Below are 20,208 nucleotides of genomic sequence, written 5' to 3'. Positions count from 1 at the left end.
GACAACAGAGCAACACAGGAGCTGGGCAATGAGAAAATAAGCTAATAGGGAAAAATAATTAGAATACATGTAGTGTATTTGTGAAAAACAATACAACTATAAAATATCTATGAATTTTAATTATAAACAAAATATATATATATATATATAAAAAAAGAAAATTATAAAAAATTTACATTTAAATTGAAACTTTGTGAGTCTGTTTATGCCAGCAGAGAAGGCTTAGCAGGCCCTGACGGCCCGCCACTGCCAACCACATACTCTGAAGCAGAGATTCCAGTTGTTGCCTTCAGGCAAACGGTTCAGAACGCCACTCTGGAGGCTAAATCGGTACACAAATTAATGTATTCCTTCCTCCATAAAATCATTAAACAGCAACAAGTAAACACGATAGGATTTTATTGGATGAATAATATATTGTAATTTGATTATTTATTACCTGTGTTGATCACACTTGGTTTTATTATTTTATTATTCGTATACTATTGTCGACATGTGTATTTAAGCATGTTTATGCATGAGTGTGTGCATGATCTATGATCTATGCGTGCATATGGATTGTGATACAGGCAAGTGTATCGTGTGATGCAGCGGCCAGTTTAAATTTCCCTTTGGGGCAATAAAGTATATCTTATCTTATTTGCATATATATGTATGTTCTCAAAAGCAAAGTTGAAGTGGTGTTTGACATTACAAGGGATAATTTTTGTCGTACAACATAATCTCGTATCACCCCAACACCATTTTGTTTATAATTATTCATTGCTGACTCCTATCTTCAGTGCAAACAGCCTCTAATCCGCAGATGACTAAGGACCTCATAATTGTTTTCTTTGATTTCAATCAATTATCCACATTATGGTAAGTCATTTCCTAAATATATAGACACTGCGTTTTAATCTCACACCTCTTATTATTTCCCATCAAGCCAAGCAGGAGTTTTCGGGATGCTCGTAGAACAGTCCTTGCTCTGTGCTTCCATCAATGAAACAATTTGTGCATGATGGCTTTCAGTCAGTCAGTGATAGTGGTGACTTACCCTTTTACATACTGTGGCGATGAATGATTTATCAATGCCCCCTATTAAGAAATGCCAGTCTTTATATAGCACAGAAAATGAAGTTGAAATGGCTTTTGTTCTTCTGTTGTTCAATATTGATGATGGCACCACTAGCTGAGACGGGGCAGAGCAGCTCTTTGTGTGAGAATGCCAGAGCTCCTTGATATGATTGTCTGTTGTGATATTTACCAGTGACACTACTTTGTAGGCCACACTGAAGGGCAAAGAGAACAGTGAGACAATACTAATGAAATAGCCCCCTAGTTTGGTATCTTGACTTCACTGTCGAATGATAACCAAATTTTCCAATCGTGGAGCATCACGATGCGTCTAGGGTCTCAAGTTACTTCATATTCATGAAAAGATAAATGAAACCGAGTACATCTTTGGCTGAAATAGGAGCTTCATTAGCGCTTTCCCATTAGCGTTGAACACATCTTTTATGTTTTCGTCAATTGAAATATTATGTGGTGCTCTCATATGCATGTTGTTTTGATTTTTTGTAAACCAATGGATGAAATAATAGTAATATACAATATATTATATATTAATAATGTCCTAAATAATGTAATCCTAAAAAGATAACATTCCTTTGACAGATAACGATATGCTACCTATTTTCTTTCTCTTTTTGCTACCTACACTAATTCAATCTAAAACTTTGGCTTCACTGTTGGATTTACAAGCAACTCTTGGAAGTGCAGTGCTTTTTGCTGCTTTCATTTCGAGGGATATTGGAATATGTAGTTCAAAAGGCCTTGCACATTTGATGGGTTGCACATTCTCCCACTCATTTCCACTTAAAATACAATATGTGGTGGAGGCTTTCATCCAAATTGCCTTAGAGGAGTGGATATACTTTTAGCTTCAGTGACCCCAGAGGGAATCAAACTCTTAAAAAGCGTGCAGTTACGTTCCTCTTTGAGCAATACTGGACCTCAAGGACCACATTGTCAGCAGTAGCATTAAGTGTCTCTTAATGACAACACATTTCATACTCTTGGTACTATGTTGTCTAGAGACAGTTTTTGCTCAGATCATACAGGTACAATGTGGCTTTAGATTCTCTTTAAAACATAGTGTAGAATGTCCAGGAGTCACTAAAACATTGCTGGAATAACATCCAGATTTTAATGATCTGATGCAAACCAATTCCCCTCTATATTTTGGTATTGGATCTAGTTTTCAACCTTTATTACAGAACAAGATGAGGGCACAGCCATTGTGTGGAATGCCAATTAAGAGCTTGCCTATAGGCACATTCTTAAATTGAAAATACCTTACATCTACTCGGGTGTGGAGCACACTCATTATTAGGGTTTGAAATACTCAGTTTTTATTTAATTTGACACAACCTCAGCTTCAGAGATCAGGAGTCGGGGCCAGCAGTTTGGTACAGTTTTGCCCGCCCCCAGTCCTGTGGACACATACTGCTCCAGTGCTCATTATTCAGCCTCCCAAAAGAAATCCTGCCACAGACTCGGGAAGATACACCCTCATGTTCCAGCCCCTCAAGGCCTCAATTTGCTCTGTTCTCCGGCTGGTCAAGAGTTTATTTGGAGCAAAGGTCTCTTGCAAAATCCTCCATCAATAACATATAAGAAAGGGCTTCAAAACAACCGCATGCCATATGCATGAGTACTGATTCAATCTGTTGATAGCATATGTGGTTTTTACGCCCCACAGGGGCATTGAAATAAAAATGCCATCTACTAAGAAATGGACCCACCTTAGACCACAGATATTTGATTTGACCCCAGATGTTGCCACAAGTAACTATATTAGGAAGTTATATGTTTTTCGTACACATTTTATATGAACATAATTTTCAACAACAAAAAAACAGCAAGGTAAACAGGTCATCATTTTCTCTCCAATATCTATTTTAGTGTTGCTGTGAAAACATCCTCTTGCAACAACTGTATTTACACAATTTTACTGAACAGAGCTTGAACGTATCATGTAACTCAATGCACCCGTTATTTAAATGGTAAATGGAACCATACAGCGCTTTTCTCGTCATCCGACCACTCAAAGCACTTTAACACTACATGACATCATTCACCCACTGATGAGAGGAGCTACCATGCAAGGGGCCACATCAGGAATATCAACCATTCATACACTGTAGGTGCAGCTACAGGAGCAATTTAGAGTCTTGCTCAAGGACACATCGACACAGGCTAGCAGAGCCGGGGATCGAACCACCGATCCTCTGATTGAAGGACAATCCTGCTCACCACTGAGCTACAGCCGCCCCACTGCATTTAACCATGCAGAGTGGTGCTGCCCACCTGCCGCTAACAGCTAGCATGACATAGTGTTCCTCCTGCTGCTAACAGCTAACACAACATAGTGTTCCTCCTGCCGATTTCAACAAAGTTGTGTTGTTCACTCTGGAGTATTTTCAGGGGAAAAAAGGCTGCTCAAGTGTTTGACCACAGGTGTATAGTACTAGTTTGTACATGTGCAGAACAGATTGGGCAGTGACAGATTTTGTTCGTGTTGTTCCTGTGTTGTGTACATGAGCTGACGTATGATATGACAACAAATGATTGGATTGGATTTGCCTCCTCCTCAATATCAGACCCAGCATTTCATTCTGTATCAGAGGCATTTCTGACACTGTATCGGTATCGGAACAACTCCATCTGTCTACAGAAGGAGAGTTACTCATGATGAGAGTGACTTATTTTTCTACTGTATTTGACTAGACTGATGTATGACTAATTCAAATGGCGGGATTATACTTTGTAAAGGATTAACTGGAATGCATGTTACATAAATATAAATGATTGTGATTATGAATGTCATACATCATCATTCATGTTGTATTAACCCTAGAACACTAACGTTAAATAAATAGTCACACTATCACTAACGTCGGGTGATTTTCACCCGATATAATTTACCTGATAAAAAATACTTCTCAACAAAATATATTAAAATACAACAATACAAAGCAAAATGAAATACTCTTCTTTTATTTTTATCCTATATAACTTTTATCCTACATAACAAGTATCATGGGGGAAGCTAAAAAAAGGCCAAAATTCTTTTGAAAAATGAGGGAATCGTGAATGAAAAATGAATTAAAAAATCATAATAGAGCTAGGAACGTGTTCTTCGGCCCACCCATTCCTGGGACATATGAGCCTTGTCTGGTAAAGGCACAGTCTCCCTGCATCACTGACAACTGTAGGAGAGATAAACCAAACATTGCTTGTTTTGAGAGGGGAAAAATGACAAAACATGTTTTTTTACCATCATTATTCCCTTGGAAATGACCTAAATAAGTGCAAATGTAACAGCAGGATGTGTGTAGAAGACAGCAGGACGTGTGTCAGGGAGATCAGGACGTGTAGACGTACAGGCAACAGTTCCTGGGGTGGCCATTTCTCTGGAATTATTATGATGTTTTCTGGACATATTTTTCTTCTCTATGACTGATATGAACTCTGGTATCAAGGAGGAAATCGGCGCAGCTAACGATTGCCAACGTAAACGAAGCGATCTTTTACTCACTTGTTGAGAAGGGAGTCACCAAGCCTGTGAGAGGACGATAGCTCTGCATGAAATGGGGACGGCGGGAAAATAATAAGTTACACTATCACTGACCTCGGGTGAAAATCACTCGAAAATATTTTACCCAATATCACTAACGTCAGGTGAAAATCACCCGAACACGTCTCTGCTGAAAAAAACAGCGATCGGAGCAGAGAGACACGCTCACCTTCAATAACGTCTGTGAGAAGCCTGAAGCTACAGAAGGACCCACGCAACTCAGACAAAAGCAACACAATGAAAATAACGTAAACACAATTGTTCGGGTGAAAATCACCCGACGTTAGTGTTCTAGGGTTAAGTAACTGCCATGCTTTGCTTTTCAAACTTTGGATCGAGACATTCACTTTCAGTGGTCCCACTTTGTGCTCAAACTCATGTGTAGAAATGTGGGGCTCCAATAACTGAAGTCCGTTTGAAACCACTGAGTATTATTCAGTGTGTCGCTTCACAGTCTCAGTGATGTGAAGCCACCTAAATGCATGCTGTAAGGTAATGAGCTAGCGACTCAACAATACAAAGCAAAAGAAAACGTGACACAAAACTCCTGTCCAAAATGAAAGACAATCTTTGAGAAGAAATGCTTTGTTTAACAGAGAACATGCTCAGAATCCTAATTTCAGTTCATTGCAGCCAAGAGCACTTCAATGTCCTTGTGAATTTAGAGCAGATAAAAAGCTCAGGGATGTAACATTTTTATCTCTGTTAAATGATTGATGGGTTCACCGGAGGTTTGTATGGTGTCACATTTCCATCTTTCAGACACCTGTCAAATCTAGTTGTCATACACGAGCACTGCTGATACTGAGCGCATGGTCTCTCTCTCTGCATACGCAAGTCATCTATCACACGGATCTATAGGGCAAACCATGAATAAACAGGGATAGATGACATTGCTTAAACACTAATCATAAAAAATCTCGTCGGCTGTTAAATAGCCTGAGTTGAATCTTGTCCCCCTGAAAGCCGACTCTAATGCGCGTGGGTACAGTAAAGATGTCAAGAGGGTCAACAGGTCAGTGATTTACACGTGGAGCAGAATCAACATTGAATACTCATGGCGCATACATGAGTGCATGGTGTGTCAATACGTAATCACAAATTAAGGCTTCTGGAGTCTTATTGCCGATGTTTGTTCGAATATTACAAATATCTCTTGTTGGGTAAATAAACAAATCACAATTATTTTCATTATTAAATAACCTAATGATTATTTTTTTCAATTACTCATGTAGTCAAGAAAAAAAAATGAAAATATCCACTCAAAGTCCAAAAGCCAATATTGGTGTATTTTTTTCCTGATCAAATGTCCAAAATGTAAGTAATTTAACTTGATTAATTAATAGATTATTGGAGGATTAGGGACAAATCAAATCAGTTCACTCAAAACTGTTTGAGGTGTTAATTGTGTTTTTTTGTTACCGGTAAATGTTAACATTTTCTAGATCACGGTTATCTTTTTATCATTTGTATCAAGGTGAATGTCCATGAAAATAAATAGTCATTGCAATTATAATTATTAATTATTATAATTACAATGTAATATATACATGAACAGTTCTTATATTCTTATGTTACACTGTATCCCACTCTTCTCTCCTCGCAGTCCAGTGCCAACAATCACATGGAGGAAGATCAATGGCAACATCCCCAAAAAAGCAAGACTTCGGAAGTCCCAGGCTGTGCTGGAAATTCCCAACATTCAACTGGAGGACTCGGGAACCTACGAATGCAAAGCTGAGAATCCAAGAGGAGGCACTGCTTTCAAAGGACATCTGCAGGTTTACAGTGAGTCTCAGCATGCTGTCATTCGCTGTTCATTTATTCATCTTTTACTTTTGGTCAGCCATCAAACATTATACAAGAGCACAAGTGTTGATGTGTTGCATTTCAGGAATATCGGTGTGAACATTGTAGTCTCAACAACAAATACACTTATTTTTATACGAAAGCTATTTTTGGTCGTCTTGCACAGTTTCCATGTATTATTCAATATATAATCTAGTTACATTATTCTCATTTTCTGAACAGTCCAAAATGATACATCCTCGGCAGATAATCCAAGAACAAGTGTGCATCACCTCAACGAATGAGCGGATTCTTTCATTGTGGGTCTCTCAAACAAGATTATTTCTTTAGCTGTTCCAAAGTGACTGTAACTGCTTCTCTGATAGTTGTAGTTATTTCTCTTTACAGCAATGTCCCATCCATGCCTTTGGTCACTGCTTTCTTTGAATGTGCTGAGTTTATTTGTACCACTACAAAAACATACATTTTCTATAAATGAATTATAGAATCCTGAGTTGTTGGAAATACCTGTGATTAGGACCAAACCTTATTTATTCATCTATACTAACATTGTAATGTTATCATCGTTTACATAATACAGCTATACACTATAATAATGAATTGGACCAAACAAAAAACCTTGAGTTTTGTGTGCCCAGGGATTAGATATCAGTTTCCTGCAGACCTTGCTTAAAGAACAGTCTTTAGTTTCCCAGCCCCTAGAAAGCATGCTGAATTACCAGCCCATTATCATAGACCTACCTATGAGGGTGCGTGTCCTCCATTCCGCTCCGTCTGTGCCGTGTGCACAGGACCAAGATAATAGACTGCCTCAGCCTTGGTCGGACACATTTCCAAGGCCCTGCACTTCTTGGCAACCTCCATTCTGTTGACATCACAAGGAGAATAGGGAGCTAATTTGTAGCAGCCTCACGCTAAATGGAATTTACACAGGTCAGCTGGAAGTTTGAACTCGCATTGTGAGGGACACCTTCCTGACCGTAATCATTCAATCAAACCATACACACAAAAAGAACTATTCTACCAAGGTGCCATATGCAAAGAATAGCAAAAGAACGTGCTCGGCATGTTACTGTAGGAGTAGCAGCTCAGTTCCTTCTTCTCTGCACACAATGCAAGAAATACACCACTATGTAATGCACTTTGTACTAATTTATCACATTGACCCTAAAATATTATCACGTCTTCATCAAAGATTGTGTGAGCTGTTTTTTTTTAAGTGCTCACTATTACAACTTCATTACAACATAGAACAGTTGATGTCGCCATATGCATGTATTATTGTAATGTTTGAGCGTAAAAGCATGCTAGATATTATGATATATATATATAACGCTATATACTATATGTTAGTGCTATGTATAATGTAAAGGACATTGAAATAATAAGCAAAAAGGGATGAGTTGGTGACTAACTAAGTAGCTCCCCCAACATAAGACTGACAGAGTGAGCCAGTATCAGCAAAAAGGTCCTTGTTAATTTCATATTACTCTAAATGTACAGGAATTGGAAAATGCATAACCATCTGTAATATAGGATCCAGCAGATTGAAAGAGACTACAAGATGAAAAGAAAATGCATCCAGCCTGTACAGTGCTTAGATCTTGAGTTGTGACAGATTCTTTGCAGAATGTGTAGTTGGCGAGGAACCTTGGAAACACAAGCAAGTCGGCTTCATACAGAAAAAAGAAAAGAGAAAAAAAGCTTCATGGTTAAGGGGCTGCCAGGAATGGAGGTTGCCTAGCTTGCCTTTGCCACCGGCCAGCCATGCAATGGGAAGAGAAAAAAGAAAATGTTCATGAACATGTGACTAAAATCTTAAACGTGATCCGCAATTGAGAACAACGCAATGCCCAATCAAAGATATTATTCCCTGCATTTTCTGTTAATCATTAAATCCAATGTATTGAATGGGTTTCTGCTCTCAATGAGGGTTTGTCAAGTTGGGGTGCTTGTTGGTCTTGGCTTGAGGTGTGCTGGTAAACAGGTTACTGTATATTCATAATCCTGAACTCAGAAACAAACCTTCTCACTCTCTATTTGTCAAAAAGATGCTTCGTTCTCTAGCTCAAGGTCAGTTTTGGACGTGCCCGGGACGGCGTGTTAGTTTCCGCTGGTTACATGCACTGTGTCTTTTCAAAATAAATCTCTGTGTATACAGGAAACATACAACCATACAGCTCATTTTCAAAATAAACTTCCAACGTAGGTTTTATTTGTTTTTACGGAACACCAGTACTCGGTTAGATTTAGGAAATGATTGTGGTTTGGGTTAAAAAGAGCCTGTTTGTTGTGTTGGAGAAGTCTGGTCCAGGTCCAACGTTAGTTATGTAACACAATTATAGTAAAAATATAGTCTATGTTGCCTCGGTTTCACACGAGACACGGACAGCAGTCTCCTTGGTGAAAGTCCTTTGTCTTTCTGACCTATCCAACCTCAACTCCCACCGGCACTACGTGGACTTGCACGCTCTTAATACTACATCAGTCGCTCCTACTATCTAATAAATATAGGGATCTGTTTACATTGGAGTTAGTTGAATGCTCGGTGCTTCTCATACAGAAGCTAAAAGGTGCCTCGGTATCAGACACTTAGTTGGTTTAGTACTGTACACACCATTATAAACCTTTCCCCTCCTTTATCTGATGTCTGCTTGAGCCTGAGCATTTTCCTTCTGTTCTTTAGGGTTAAAGAGCATCAGAAAGGATCGGGAAAAAAAAGATGTCTTATTACCAGACACATTTTGGGATTTATAAATTATCTATGTTAGTACAAAAGTCAGTGTGTCGAGAAGGATCTTTTTAGTTAAGAACAACAAAAAACTAAATGTGGGAAACAAAAAAGCAGCACACAAAAGAAGACATAAACACTACTCAAGTATGTCCAAAACCATAATAGCATTAAAGGATTACAAAATAGTGCTTTACTACATTCAGACATCCACTGTCTTAAGTACAACGTCTTCCATTTTGGGTCTATAGTGTGTTCGTGCATGCCTTTTTCTTCTCCTCTACGGACAGGTGACCATACCTGTGCCTTGTGTGTGCTTCAAGGATATATTACTTATTCTAGATTTTTTTTTCTATCTTCCAGCCCTCCCTCAGTGGGTCAGAATGATTAATGATACCCAGATGGATAGTGGAGAGAAACTCCAATGGGAGTGTAAGGCCATGGGGAGGCCCCGGCCCACCTATCACTGGCTTCTTAATGGTTTGCCCTTGACATCCCAGGTACCTACCATACTACACGGTGCTCTCTCCTTTTGTTGATTGTACCATGAAATGTCTAAATTATTCTTATGAAACTACACATCCACTATATATTCTTTATGATGTACTATGTATCTATATTTAGATATGATGTCCGTTGATCCTTTTTTTTCTTACAGGGTCGAATTGAAATAGTGAACGGAGAGCTAACCATTCACAGAGCACAGCAGGCAGACTCGGGAATGTACCAGTGTGTTGCGGGAAATAAATACGGCGCCATCTACTCTAACGCCGAACTCAAGATTTTAGGTAATTACACTTTTGGTTTATACTTTAAATTAGACAAAACACGGCATCAAATGAAAGGTTTGTTTTATTTTCACGAGGCAGCTATTCCTTTCGAGCAAGCATATTTCTTGATTCTCTGCACAGGTTAGAATTGCAGACTGCATATTGGCATCTGAATAAGGTACTGGATGATAGGTAATGGAGATTTAAATGCAAGTGGGGAACACTGAACTGTGAGATGTGCTGATTGACAATCAATGGTCCCTGATTTAACCCAGGCATTGGACGGTATGAATAAAAGAAGGACCCTTATGGTTATATTCAATGAGGTGTCTGCCTGCCTCAAGTTGAGGGGAGTCTGGGACAGTTCCCTCGTTATATCAGAGGAGAATGAAAAGCAATGACTTGTAGGTATAGATTTATACTAATGGGGAGCAAGCACTAAAAGAGAGACATCAATGGTTTCTTTGATGGAGTTTAATGACTCCATTAGGGTCTTATCTCCGCTCCTTCGTTTGTCATCAAAGCACAGCGTACACCCCAATCTTCATCACATGGAAAAAACAAACCCTAACTTTGGTCTTAACCTCCATCAGGTATTTGTTAGTCAGTGTTCCCTATTGTCGTTTTTTAACCAATTATAAGTATCAACAGTGGTGGAAAGTAACTAAGAATATATATTCAAGTACTTTACTAAGTACAGATTTGAGGTACCAAATTAATCTGACAGCTTTACAAACATAAAAATGTACAAGTAGAGCTGAAAAGATTAGAACATTTCACTAAGCCCCGTCCTCCTCTGCTCCTCCACCAAGCTGTCAGAGCCTCCATGGAGCCCACACTGTCAGAAACTACATACATGTTATCAAACCAAAAGTAATTTCCCAGAGAAAGCAGAAAGAAGGATCTTTAATTTGCGTTTGAAGGGTATATCTAGGATGTCAAACTGATTCAGCAGTGAAAACAGGTTGAAAAGATAGAGATAGAAGCTCAGGCATACAGATCACAGTGTGTAAGTGAACCACCCCATCACCTGGAGATCGAGACTGAAGACAATCAAATTAAAAGAACGACACTGTTCATTGAAAAGCGAAAAGCAGATTGTGTTCATGTTCGGTATACCTTCAGGAGTATCACTATCACACAACGTTGAACCATGACTAGCTCCAAGTCTACAAAACCAGCCTGAAATTGAATTCCGAAAAAACAATTGCAGTAGAGTTGTTTGGACCCTGGTTGGAGTTTGGCTGATGCTACGCTATAATTGGCCATTCTGCGCTTAAGAGGCAGAATTTAGAGAAGGGTCAATTAACTGAATTCATTTTAAAGCAAAACATATTTTCAGGTTCTAGCTTTACACATATTACAATGTTCAGCTTTACTATTTAATTTTTTTTTTGTATCTATGTAATGATATAATACAATTATAATATTATTTTAACAGACGGAGGGACATTTTTCTGCTGTACTTTTGTACATGTTTGTACATATTTTGTACGTTTTGTATATTTGTATGCATTTTTGTGAATAGCAAAACAGGAGTCACATGTACTTGAAAATGTAAGGACACTAAAAGCAAAAGAAGCTGCTCTTCAGACTAACACATAAGGCTTCAGGCTAAATGCACAATAGTCATACTTTCATACTAAATGGATGTCCACTGTTCTGTGTTGATGCACCATTTTCTCCTTGTCATCTTCTATACTGGGACACATCTAGTGACACCCATTCCCCTTTCGTGTTTCCCAGAGGGACACTTTGATTTACTGTCTGTGTGGCAAGCCCTTTTTTGAAGGGGAATGTGTGACATTTCTAAAATCTTATTAGAAATGGACAATGTTTTTTGGGGAAGATCCAGGAAATGTTTTATCCCTCTACCCATCAGTTTAAATCTTTGAAAAACGACCCGTCTTTAGTTGACTTGAATGCAACCTATTGTCTGCAAGAGTGAGAATGTCTCGTATTTAATATGCTTTTCGTGAGCTGATGAGGAAGTTGCTTTGCTTTCCTTAGAGTCACAGTCACAATGATGATGTTTGGAAGCTGGTGATGAATGCTTTCATAACTACACCCACTAGGCATGTCTTCCCAGTGACCTGTGCTCTGTGGAGATGTCCACAAGCAAACACTATCAGGACAGATTACATGGCTAATAACAGCCTGCAGATGAGCGATCACTTGAGGCTGCACGGGGGCAGCGGTTGCCCTCGCCCTTGCGATCTTGTCCCAGATCCGGCTCTTCTGGGAGGGTGGCGGGTGAAGCAATAAGGGTATGGCTGCCACCAGCTGCAGGCCTGCTCTTATTTTGATTAAAACAAATACACACAGCAACTGCTCTGTTTTCCGCTGTTTTCCGTGTCTAGAGGGACCTCTGCCACTCAGGCAACTACTCAGCCTCAAAGACACAAGTGTTGCAGGGACACGGGTCAGCCTGTAGCTACAGATGGGATTGAATTGTCATTGTGTATAATGTCACCTTTAAAGCATCATTCAGGATTAGAATAATCACAGCTGACAAAGCCTTGCAGCCTGTAGATGGCCTTGATGTGCAACACAACTGTATAGCAATACTGCGTCTACTTTGGAGCCTGAAGCCTTATTTAGAGCATTAGTGCCTAATTCATTCTCTGGAGCAAGCCATGATTGTTAAAAAACACATTTATTATCCACTCAGGCAGCCTGGTTAAATATGGGTTAACACTGTTTTCATAAAAGCAGTGCGAACCATCCAAGCATGTCATCATTAACATGACAATTATTTAGTAATTAGACTGAACAACACAATGTATATTTAAACTGTTGTGGATACTGAATTAGCACATTACTACTTAAGACAAAGTATGGTGCACTATGAAGTGTATAAAAGCATCTTTATATAGAGGCATAACTCATGTGAAAAAAATTGTTAATCCAGTTATTACTGTGAAACAAATTAGCATTTTGATCAAGCAATTTCAGACATGGTGTGTCAGTATAAACCCTTTAGCAGTTTTTAAATAATGACTTTTAAATGTCACAGTTGAAGACGTGTTACGTGGATTACGTTTTTATAATTGCATTACATTTTAGCCACCACACAATTATTGAAAAGCCACTTTAAAAAAGTTGTTTTACCACTAAGGGTCCAAAAGACAAAATCACACAAACTGAAGCTCGTCGAGTCGTGGTCAGATGTTTTTTGGGCATTCAGCAGAAACATGAAGATCCCATTGGTGTCATTTGTCAACAGCTGCTCACATTGTTAGACAAGGCAGCACTGTTTGAGTTTTAGTTCATTTGTGTGACGAGAAAAAATAACATAAAAATACATTTTATCAGGAATATATCAGATTATTAGTGTGTTTGCTATGATGTGTGTGTCTTACTTTTTCGAACATTAAAATGCCGTGCGTCTGTCTTGCACAGCGTCGGCTCCTGTCTTTGTCCACAATCCCGTACGGGTCATTGCCACACTCGGAAAAGATGTATTGCTGGAGTGCAAACCCAGAGCATCGCCCAAACCACGGATAACATGGAGGAGAGGAGACCGAAGGATACAGCAAAGTAGAAGGTACAGCAGCTCTCTAGATGCATCATGTTTCACTCTCGAATAGACGTAGTGATTTATTTATTTATGTGTTTTATTTATTTGACTGGGACAATGCACTGTGTCTCAGTTGTACCAGAGTTAACTATGAGCTCATTTACATCTGGGAATGAAAGAAAAAGATATCTGGTGTGCCAGTTAGAACGCTTTTATTAAATTACATAATAAATAAGAGTTTTTGATCTGTCAGAAAATCCTGCATTTACCTGCAGCTTTCCAGAGCCCCAAAGTTGACAGGGATGCAAGATTTCTGCTCAAGGTCTACAGACTTCATCATACCAAACCATAACCCAACCTCAAGCAATTTTTTAAATGTACAGACAATATTATAGATACAATTGTGCAGACGGAAATTGTGATTTAATATCTTATAATTTATAATCTGACACGTCATCACATTGGTTACCATAAAGCTTTCCTGATCATTGATTTGCAACGCTGTCTACAATGGCCTAATGTATCCTGAGATATTATTCAATATTTTCATATTTTCATATTGTTTTTTACATTGCGGGTTTTTCATGGCTTAACTTCAAGTGTTACCGTTCCGGCTCAAGCCCTTCAGGAATTGCACACATGTCTCGTTGTAACACATCAGATTTTCATTACTGTAACTGAAATTAAGTGTCACTACTAGAATAAAACACCTTTAGGTACTGCCGAAGCTCTGGGGGCTCATCCTCAACCCCGCCTCCTTCTCAGGGATGCTGACAATTTAGACCGGCACAATTGCATTTGGAATTCACATGCAGTTTGATGCATCATCTTTTATGAGAAACATCCCTCCGTTGCACCTAGAGGCGGCTGAGCGGGGGCGAGGGCCCATCAATCAAACTGAGCGACGCTGCTGAAATTATCAGTCACCGCTGAGCATCCTAAGTTTTGAGTGAGAGAACGTGACCTTTGTTTATCAGCCAAGACTCAGCTGTCTGTTCAACAGCCTCGCAGCAAGGGCAGCCGGTTGATAATAAGATCCTCGGTGTGTTGCTCCTTCAAAAGAGCCTCTCACAGGTGAATGGAAACAGGAGTTTTCAGGGATTGGTTTAACACGCCACTTTCAGAGGTCTTTATACATGTTTCACAAGAAAAAAAATGGTCCTCTGAGCTAATTCTGGATGTCTATTTTTCTATAAATGGGATGGCTCCAGTAGAACTGATGGATGGGGAGAAGTTAGAGAGTGTGTTGCCCTAAAATGGTGATTAATGACCTTGGCTTGTCTGGATCTGATAAAGCCTTTGAGGTATTTGTCAAACCTTCACAAATCTATTTTTTAACATCTGTGTGTGTGTGTGTGTGTGTGTGTGTGTGTGTGTGTGTGTGTGTGTGTGTGTGTGTGTGTGTGTGTAGTTGGCACACACCACAGGGGGAGATTCATACCTGTCGGAAAAAAACGTGATCTTGTTTTTATCTGACATGAGATAAAGCTATGTGTTGAGAGAGAATTGTTACCACCCAATATTGTGAAAAAAAGCAGTTCATTTTCTCTTCAATGTAATTTATCATTCACTATCACTACTTGTGCTGGTGTTGTAATTTGTACAGTGTGTGGTCCATTTTCTTTATAATCTCCACCGCTTAAGAGGAAGAAGAGATGCTGAATGATGGAACTCTTTCCATCATTCAGTATCTCTTCTTCCTCTTAAGCGGTACACACGCTGCTTTTATAAAAACACAAATCAAGTGAAGAGTTTGACGCTCCAACAGCATGTTTGCTGCAACTTATTGGTGCGATTGTATAGGAGTTAATGATCTGGATAACGCAAGTGTTTAAGGGGTCCCTGCTCGACCTTGCGAAAGGGTGATTCCTATCTGAAAAAAGCCGAAATAAACGGGAGCAGCGTGTTTGCAGGTCCTGGCCAGGGTGACTGCGGCAAGGATTTTCTGCCATTACCTATCGTAAAACAAAGGGTTAAAGGACGGAGAGACGTTCTATTCTTGGGAAAACGGGAGGAATCGAAGCAGCTTCATGTTTATCTGCCATTGACAGCTGTGCTGACTTAATGAAGGTCTGTAATTAACATGGATTTCCGCTAATGTTCAGGGCTTTTGTCTCTTAAACTGAAAGTATTAATCCCATTAGTTTGAAAGTATGTGGCAGACTCAGTTGAAGCCCACAAAGTCTTTGTCTAAGAGTCAGACTGTGCTTACAGTAATTAGGCATTTCTTATTTATTTTTTAAACAGGGAACATTTCTGATTTCATATGTATATAAGTATTCTGTAGCGGTCTATGTCAGAAAACCTCTTTTATATAAATATATATTTCCAAATGCCACATGGGTTTGCTGTGATCGTCTAAATGTTTCTTTTAAATTTCCTCGGGTTGAACTCATTTGCATATTCCTACTTTGTCCTCTCTACCTCGGTGTCCTTGTCAATTGTGAATTTTCCCCCTAATTTGAAAAATGTCTCCTGGCTGCAGATTGCCTCTCAATTCTTTGTGTGGCAAGATTTTGTCACGCCCTCGTGAATTTCAATCACTTTATCTGCGATGGAAAGAGCTTAGCGTTGCAAATATAAACACCAAACAACACAAATGAAATAATAAGACGACAATACCTCACACACACACCCTTCAGTCCGATTTTGAATGTTTTCTAATCAAACAATAACTTTGTAAATATTCATCCCCACCTCCAAAAAGGCAATGCTGAAATCAAATGAGGTGTAGATATTTGGTGAATGAAAGGGGCTCGCACCAGACACTAAGGGATATTCTTTCATGTGATTCCTGCTCTGCAGCCATCTGCTCACACGCCTGGCTCCGGTGCAACACCCGATAGTATCTGATGTCAAGCGTCTAATTCTCCAGCTGTTTTTCACAACTCCCAGCGAAATGTTGATCCCTTATTGCTCGTGTCCTTCAGCTGGATAAGGGCCTACTTATGAATGCAGGTGTGGTATTGTTGTTGTTTTTTTCTCCCCTCTCTATTACAGTTGTGTTTCCCAGGAGGACAGCTCGGCGATGTGCACGCCTCGGTTTGACAGCTTCTGTTTTTAGATTCATTGAATGCTCTAATATTTAGGGTTTGTCATCTATTTTATTTCATGTTGTGTAGCGTGCTCTCCGCAAATTATGTTCTAAAAATGTCCTTTTATGAATTTAAAATTATACAGCAATTACTCAGATGGCGGCCTATTGTGCTCTTTCGACGGCACAAGATCAGATATGGTGCATCATTGTAGCCTCATTGAAAGTCAGAGGAATACTGTGTTTCTTTGTTCCTGACATCAATACTCTTCTTTTTTCTTTTTACAGAAAATATGTCCCCATTACCTTAATCTTTATCTTTAATGACATCAGTTGTAATCCTGTTTGACATAGGGCTATCTGCAAATCAGATTCATTAACACATTTTAATTCTTGGTTGATCTCTACTGAAAAGGGTTTATTTTTATGTTCCCAAACAACGTACCGTCAGGCGCTTTTTATCCTTCGTTTCAGCAATAATAATTTGCCCGCTGTAAACACTGTTTTATTTTAAGGTTTCCCACTGGAATCTCCAGTGGATGATTATTTTGAGAATCTGAGCAGTTTGTTTTTATCCCATCCCATGTGAATATTGCTATTCTTGTAACCCGACGCAACCGCACACACACGGCCTCGTGCCCAAAAAACTTGTCGAGCAACTGTTCGTAACTGTATTTGTTTCTCATGCCAGTGTTGATTTGTGTGGCCTGTCTCCCAGGATTATGTTGTTACGAAACAATACTCTGAGAATTGTCAACTCCAGCCGAGCAGATGAGGGGAACTATGTGTGCCGAGCAGAGAATCAGCTGGGCTCGGCAGAGATGACTGCCGTGCTGTGGGTAAAAGGTAAGTGATGCCCCGAGGGCCTTTTATTTTCTGCCAAATTAGCACAAGTCAGCCACCAGTAAACAGTCCCCAATGTCATTTTTTACTCCCCCCTACCTTTGCTCGGGTGCCAGGAAATTGACTGTGCTTGTTCAACCGTGAACAAGGGCTCTCACTTTCAAGAATCATATTACAAGGACACGCCGTAAAGGCCTTGGTCTCATAGACGCACTGTACCCAGTCTAGATCAGAGCCGAGCAGGGTATTTAACCAAACAAAGTGGAATGGGGAGGTACAGCCTGGGTTCTCGTGACGTCCATGCTTCACGCTAGCTTTTGGTTAGCCTGAGGTGACAGTGTAGCAGCTTTGTGCTTCCAGAGGCCATGCGTGTGGAGCTCAGCCCGAGCAGAGTGGAAGTGACCGTGGGGGAGAGCGTGGTGCTGAGCTGCAAGGCCACACATGACACGTCGCTGGATGTGGCCTTCCAGTGGTTCTTCAACCAGAAGCCCATCAACTTTCAACAGGATGGCGGTCACTTTGAATACATCCAAACAGTAAGAGCAAGAGTAAGAGCTAAGAATACAACGGTCATATTGGTTATGGTCCTGTCCTGTCTGCCTGTCTGTCTGTCATGCATTATAGCTTTATCTGTCCATCTGTCTTATGTTGTGTTTTCCATTTTAACTTTTTGTGTCATGATTTCACTTACCTATTGCACTTGTTAGATGTGCTAAAATAACCTGTTCAGCCAAAGGTCAAACTATCATCAAATTATAGTTTATTGTTTTGAATTGCACCTACGAACTTGCATCTTTATGTGAAAATGAAATCACAAATAGAGACTGATCCATACATCATGATTGTTAAATAAGCAATAATCATGAATAATTACTAATTAGAAGAATTGTCATTTTAATGTGTTCATTATTTCTGTTAATGGGTATTAATGTTTTTGTAGACATGTAACATGTACGTCATCTCCCTTGTGAAATTATGGCTTTGTAAAAACATAGGTGCAAATCCATTCACCATCTGCCCGTGCTGAGCTGTACCCATTCTTCCTGTTGGTTTGTCTGTCTGTTTGATTTTCGTCATGTGGAATAGGTCGAGGGAGACACATTCAAGGATCCTCTGAGGAAGATGTCGTATAAATTCTGCCAGCGAAAAACAAAAGCTACGCAAACAAAGAGACACTTAACCTTTGCCTCCCTAAAACACTTTGTTACATTCTTAACCTTGTCATTGTAACCACAGAGGAACCTCTTACTACATGGTAACGTTGTTATGCTAAATGTCACTTTGTACACACAAACAATTATTGTGTTAAACTAAGCTCAACATCACTTTTTAGAAGCATAATTTTGAAACATAAGAAGTCAATTTTGTCGATTTGTTTGGTTAATTTAGTTTAATTTTCCCTCTCCATAATACAGAAAGAAAATCATTAGTGACCAAACCATGAAATGAGGTTGAAAACAAATGTGCAAGAGAGTAGGGAATCCTCTTTATGTCACTTTTCCTTTATCAACAGTCACATCTGTCCTGCTGTGTCCTCTACTACTACCCATGCTCGGGAGAGAAAGTATTTGCAGTGACAATCCGTTACAGGCACAACAGATTCCTGGCTGATGCATGGTTTGTAATTTTAATCAGGTTTCGTGCTAAACAGCTGCCTGTGGACCTTGAATTATTCCCAGACTTGCCTTAGGCATTTCTCATTTCAGCAGAGAGAGGAAATACGGAGAGCTGAAGAATGTAGCAGCAAGCAAGCACCTGAATTAAACAGGAATCTCTCAAGCCACATGAGCCTCTACAAGATGTAAAGGAATCACACTTTTCGTGTCAAGTGCATTTAGGCCTACTGAATATCTAACTTTCTTTTTTTCATCCTTTTCATTCCCTATTGCAGCAGTCTTCAACAGTGGATCTAATGATTAGGAGCATTTTGTTGAAGCATGCTGGGAAGTATGGGTGCCGGGCCCAGACCAGTGCTGATGCTGTGTTCTCGGAGGCCGAGCTCCTTGTTCGAGGTGAGCTTGTTGTCAGTGTCAGTGCTCCAGTGCACTGTGACGTCTCTTGTGCATTCTTTAGTTGAAGCAGTGACTCACTCTCCCCCCTGAACTGAGCCACTATACCCTGAAACAAAATCCACATGGGTTTCTCAAAAATAATTATTCTTGGCATGTTTAGTTCAGTAGAGATGGACACGGTGAGAGCCACTACTGCAAAATAATGTCAACGTTTTATGTGAATGTAAGACATGTGAGACATGTTTCTAAAACCTATGGGAGTAGGTTCAAACATTATTAACTAGCGTTAGCACTTTTATGCTATGCTAGATATTAACAGTGAATAAAGAAGTACCCGGCTTTACAGGAACAGCGTTGGTCCTGAATTGAATTGTCATCTGTCCCGATTGCCAGTTGATGATGTGGTTCACTTTTACGCTGCAACCTTGATCTTGTTTACCTGTTTTTGCTGCTGAATCAGTTTGACATCCTGGATATATTCTTCATACATCAAATGCACATGCCTGCTTCTCTCTGAAATCATGGTTCCAAAAATTTTATACCATTTCTTCAGTGAGTGCAGTTAGTGGCAGTGTGGGCTCCACGGTAGCTCTGACAGCTTGAGGGAGATGCAGCGCAGGGCGGTGCTTAGCGAATGGTCAATCGTACAATGACTAATTCCACATTATTACTCCCCTTTTGACCTTTTGATCTTGTCTAATGTTTTTATGACCTCTGTGAGTTCTGCTGGACAGACGGTCTGTCTGCATGAACAGGTTTAATATGTGCTGTAAAACAGATTGGCTGAAATGTCTAGTGATCAGATTCTCTGGCTGTTTCCGCTTGCTGCCGGTAATGTAATGTTCATATTCATATTGTGGAATCC

At 39.7% G+C, this 20,208-nt stretch overlaps 1 protein-coding gene across 1 annotated transcript in view; it reads left to right on the top strand.

Moving 5' to 3' along the window:
- Positions 1-20,208, top strand: part of cntn5 (contactin 5) — an 84,327-nt gene that overhangs the window by 47,180 nt on the left and 16,939 nt on the right. The window contains exons 8-14 of the mRNA XM_079225265.1: positions 6,231-6,412; positions 9,528-9,664; positions 9,823-9,952; positions 13,337-13,481; positions 17,207-17,334; positions 17,692-17,867; positions 19,223-19,343. Coding sequence (XP_079081391.1) covers positions 6,231-6,412; positions 9,528-9,664; positions 9,823-9,952; positions 13,337-13,481; positions 17,207-17,334; positions 17,692-17,867; positions 19,223-19,343 — 1,019 coding nt within the window. The remainder of the gene's footprint in view (positions 1-6,230; positions 6,413-9,527; positions 9,665-9,822; positions 9,953-13,336; positions 13,482-17,206; positions 17,335-17,691; positions 17,868-19,222; positions 19,344-20,208) is intronic.

This window comes from Taurulus bubalis (assembly GCF_910589615.1).
Source record: "Taurulus bubalis genome assembly, chromosome: 10".
Taxonomy (NCBI): Eukaryota; Metazoa; Chordata; class Actinopteri; order Perciformes; family Cottidae; genus Taurulus; species Taurulus bubalis.
This window is presented reverse-complemented; position numbering and strand designations above follow the sequence as displayed.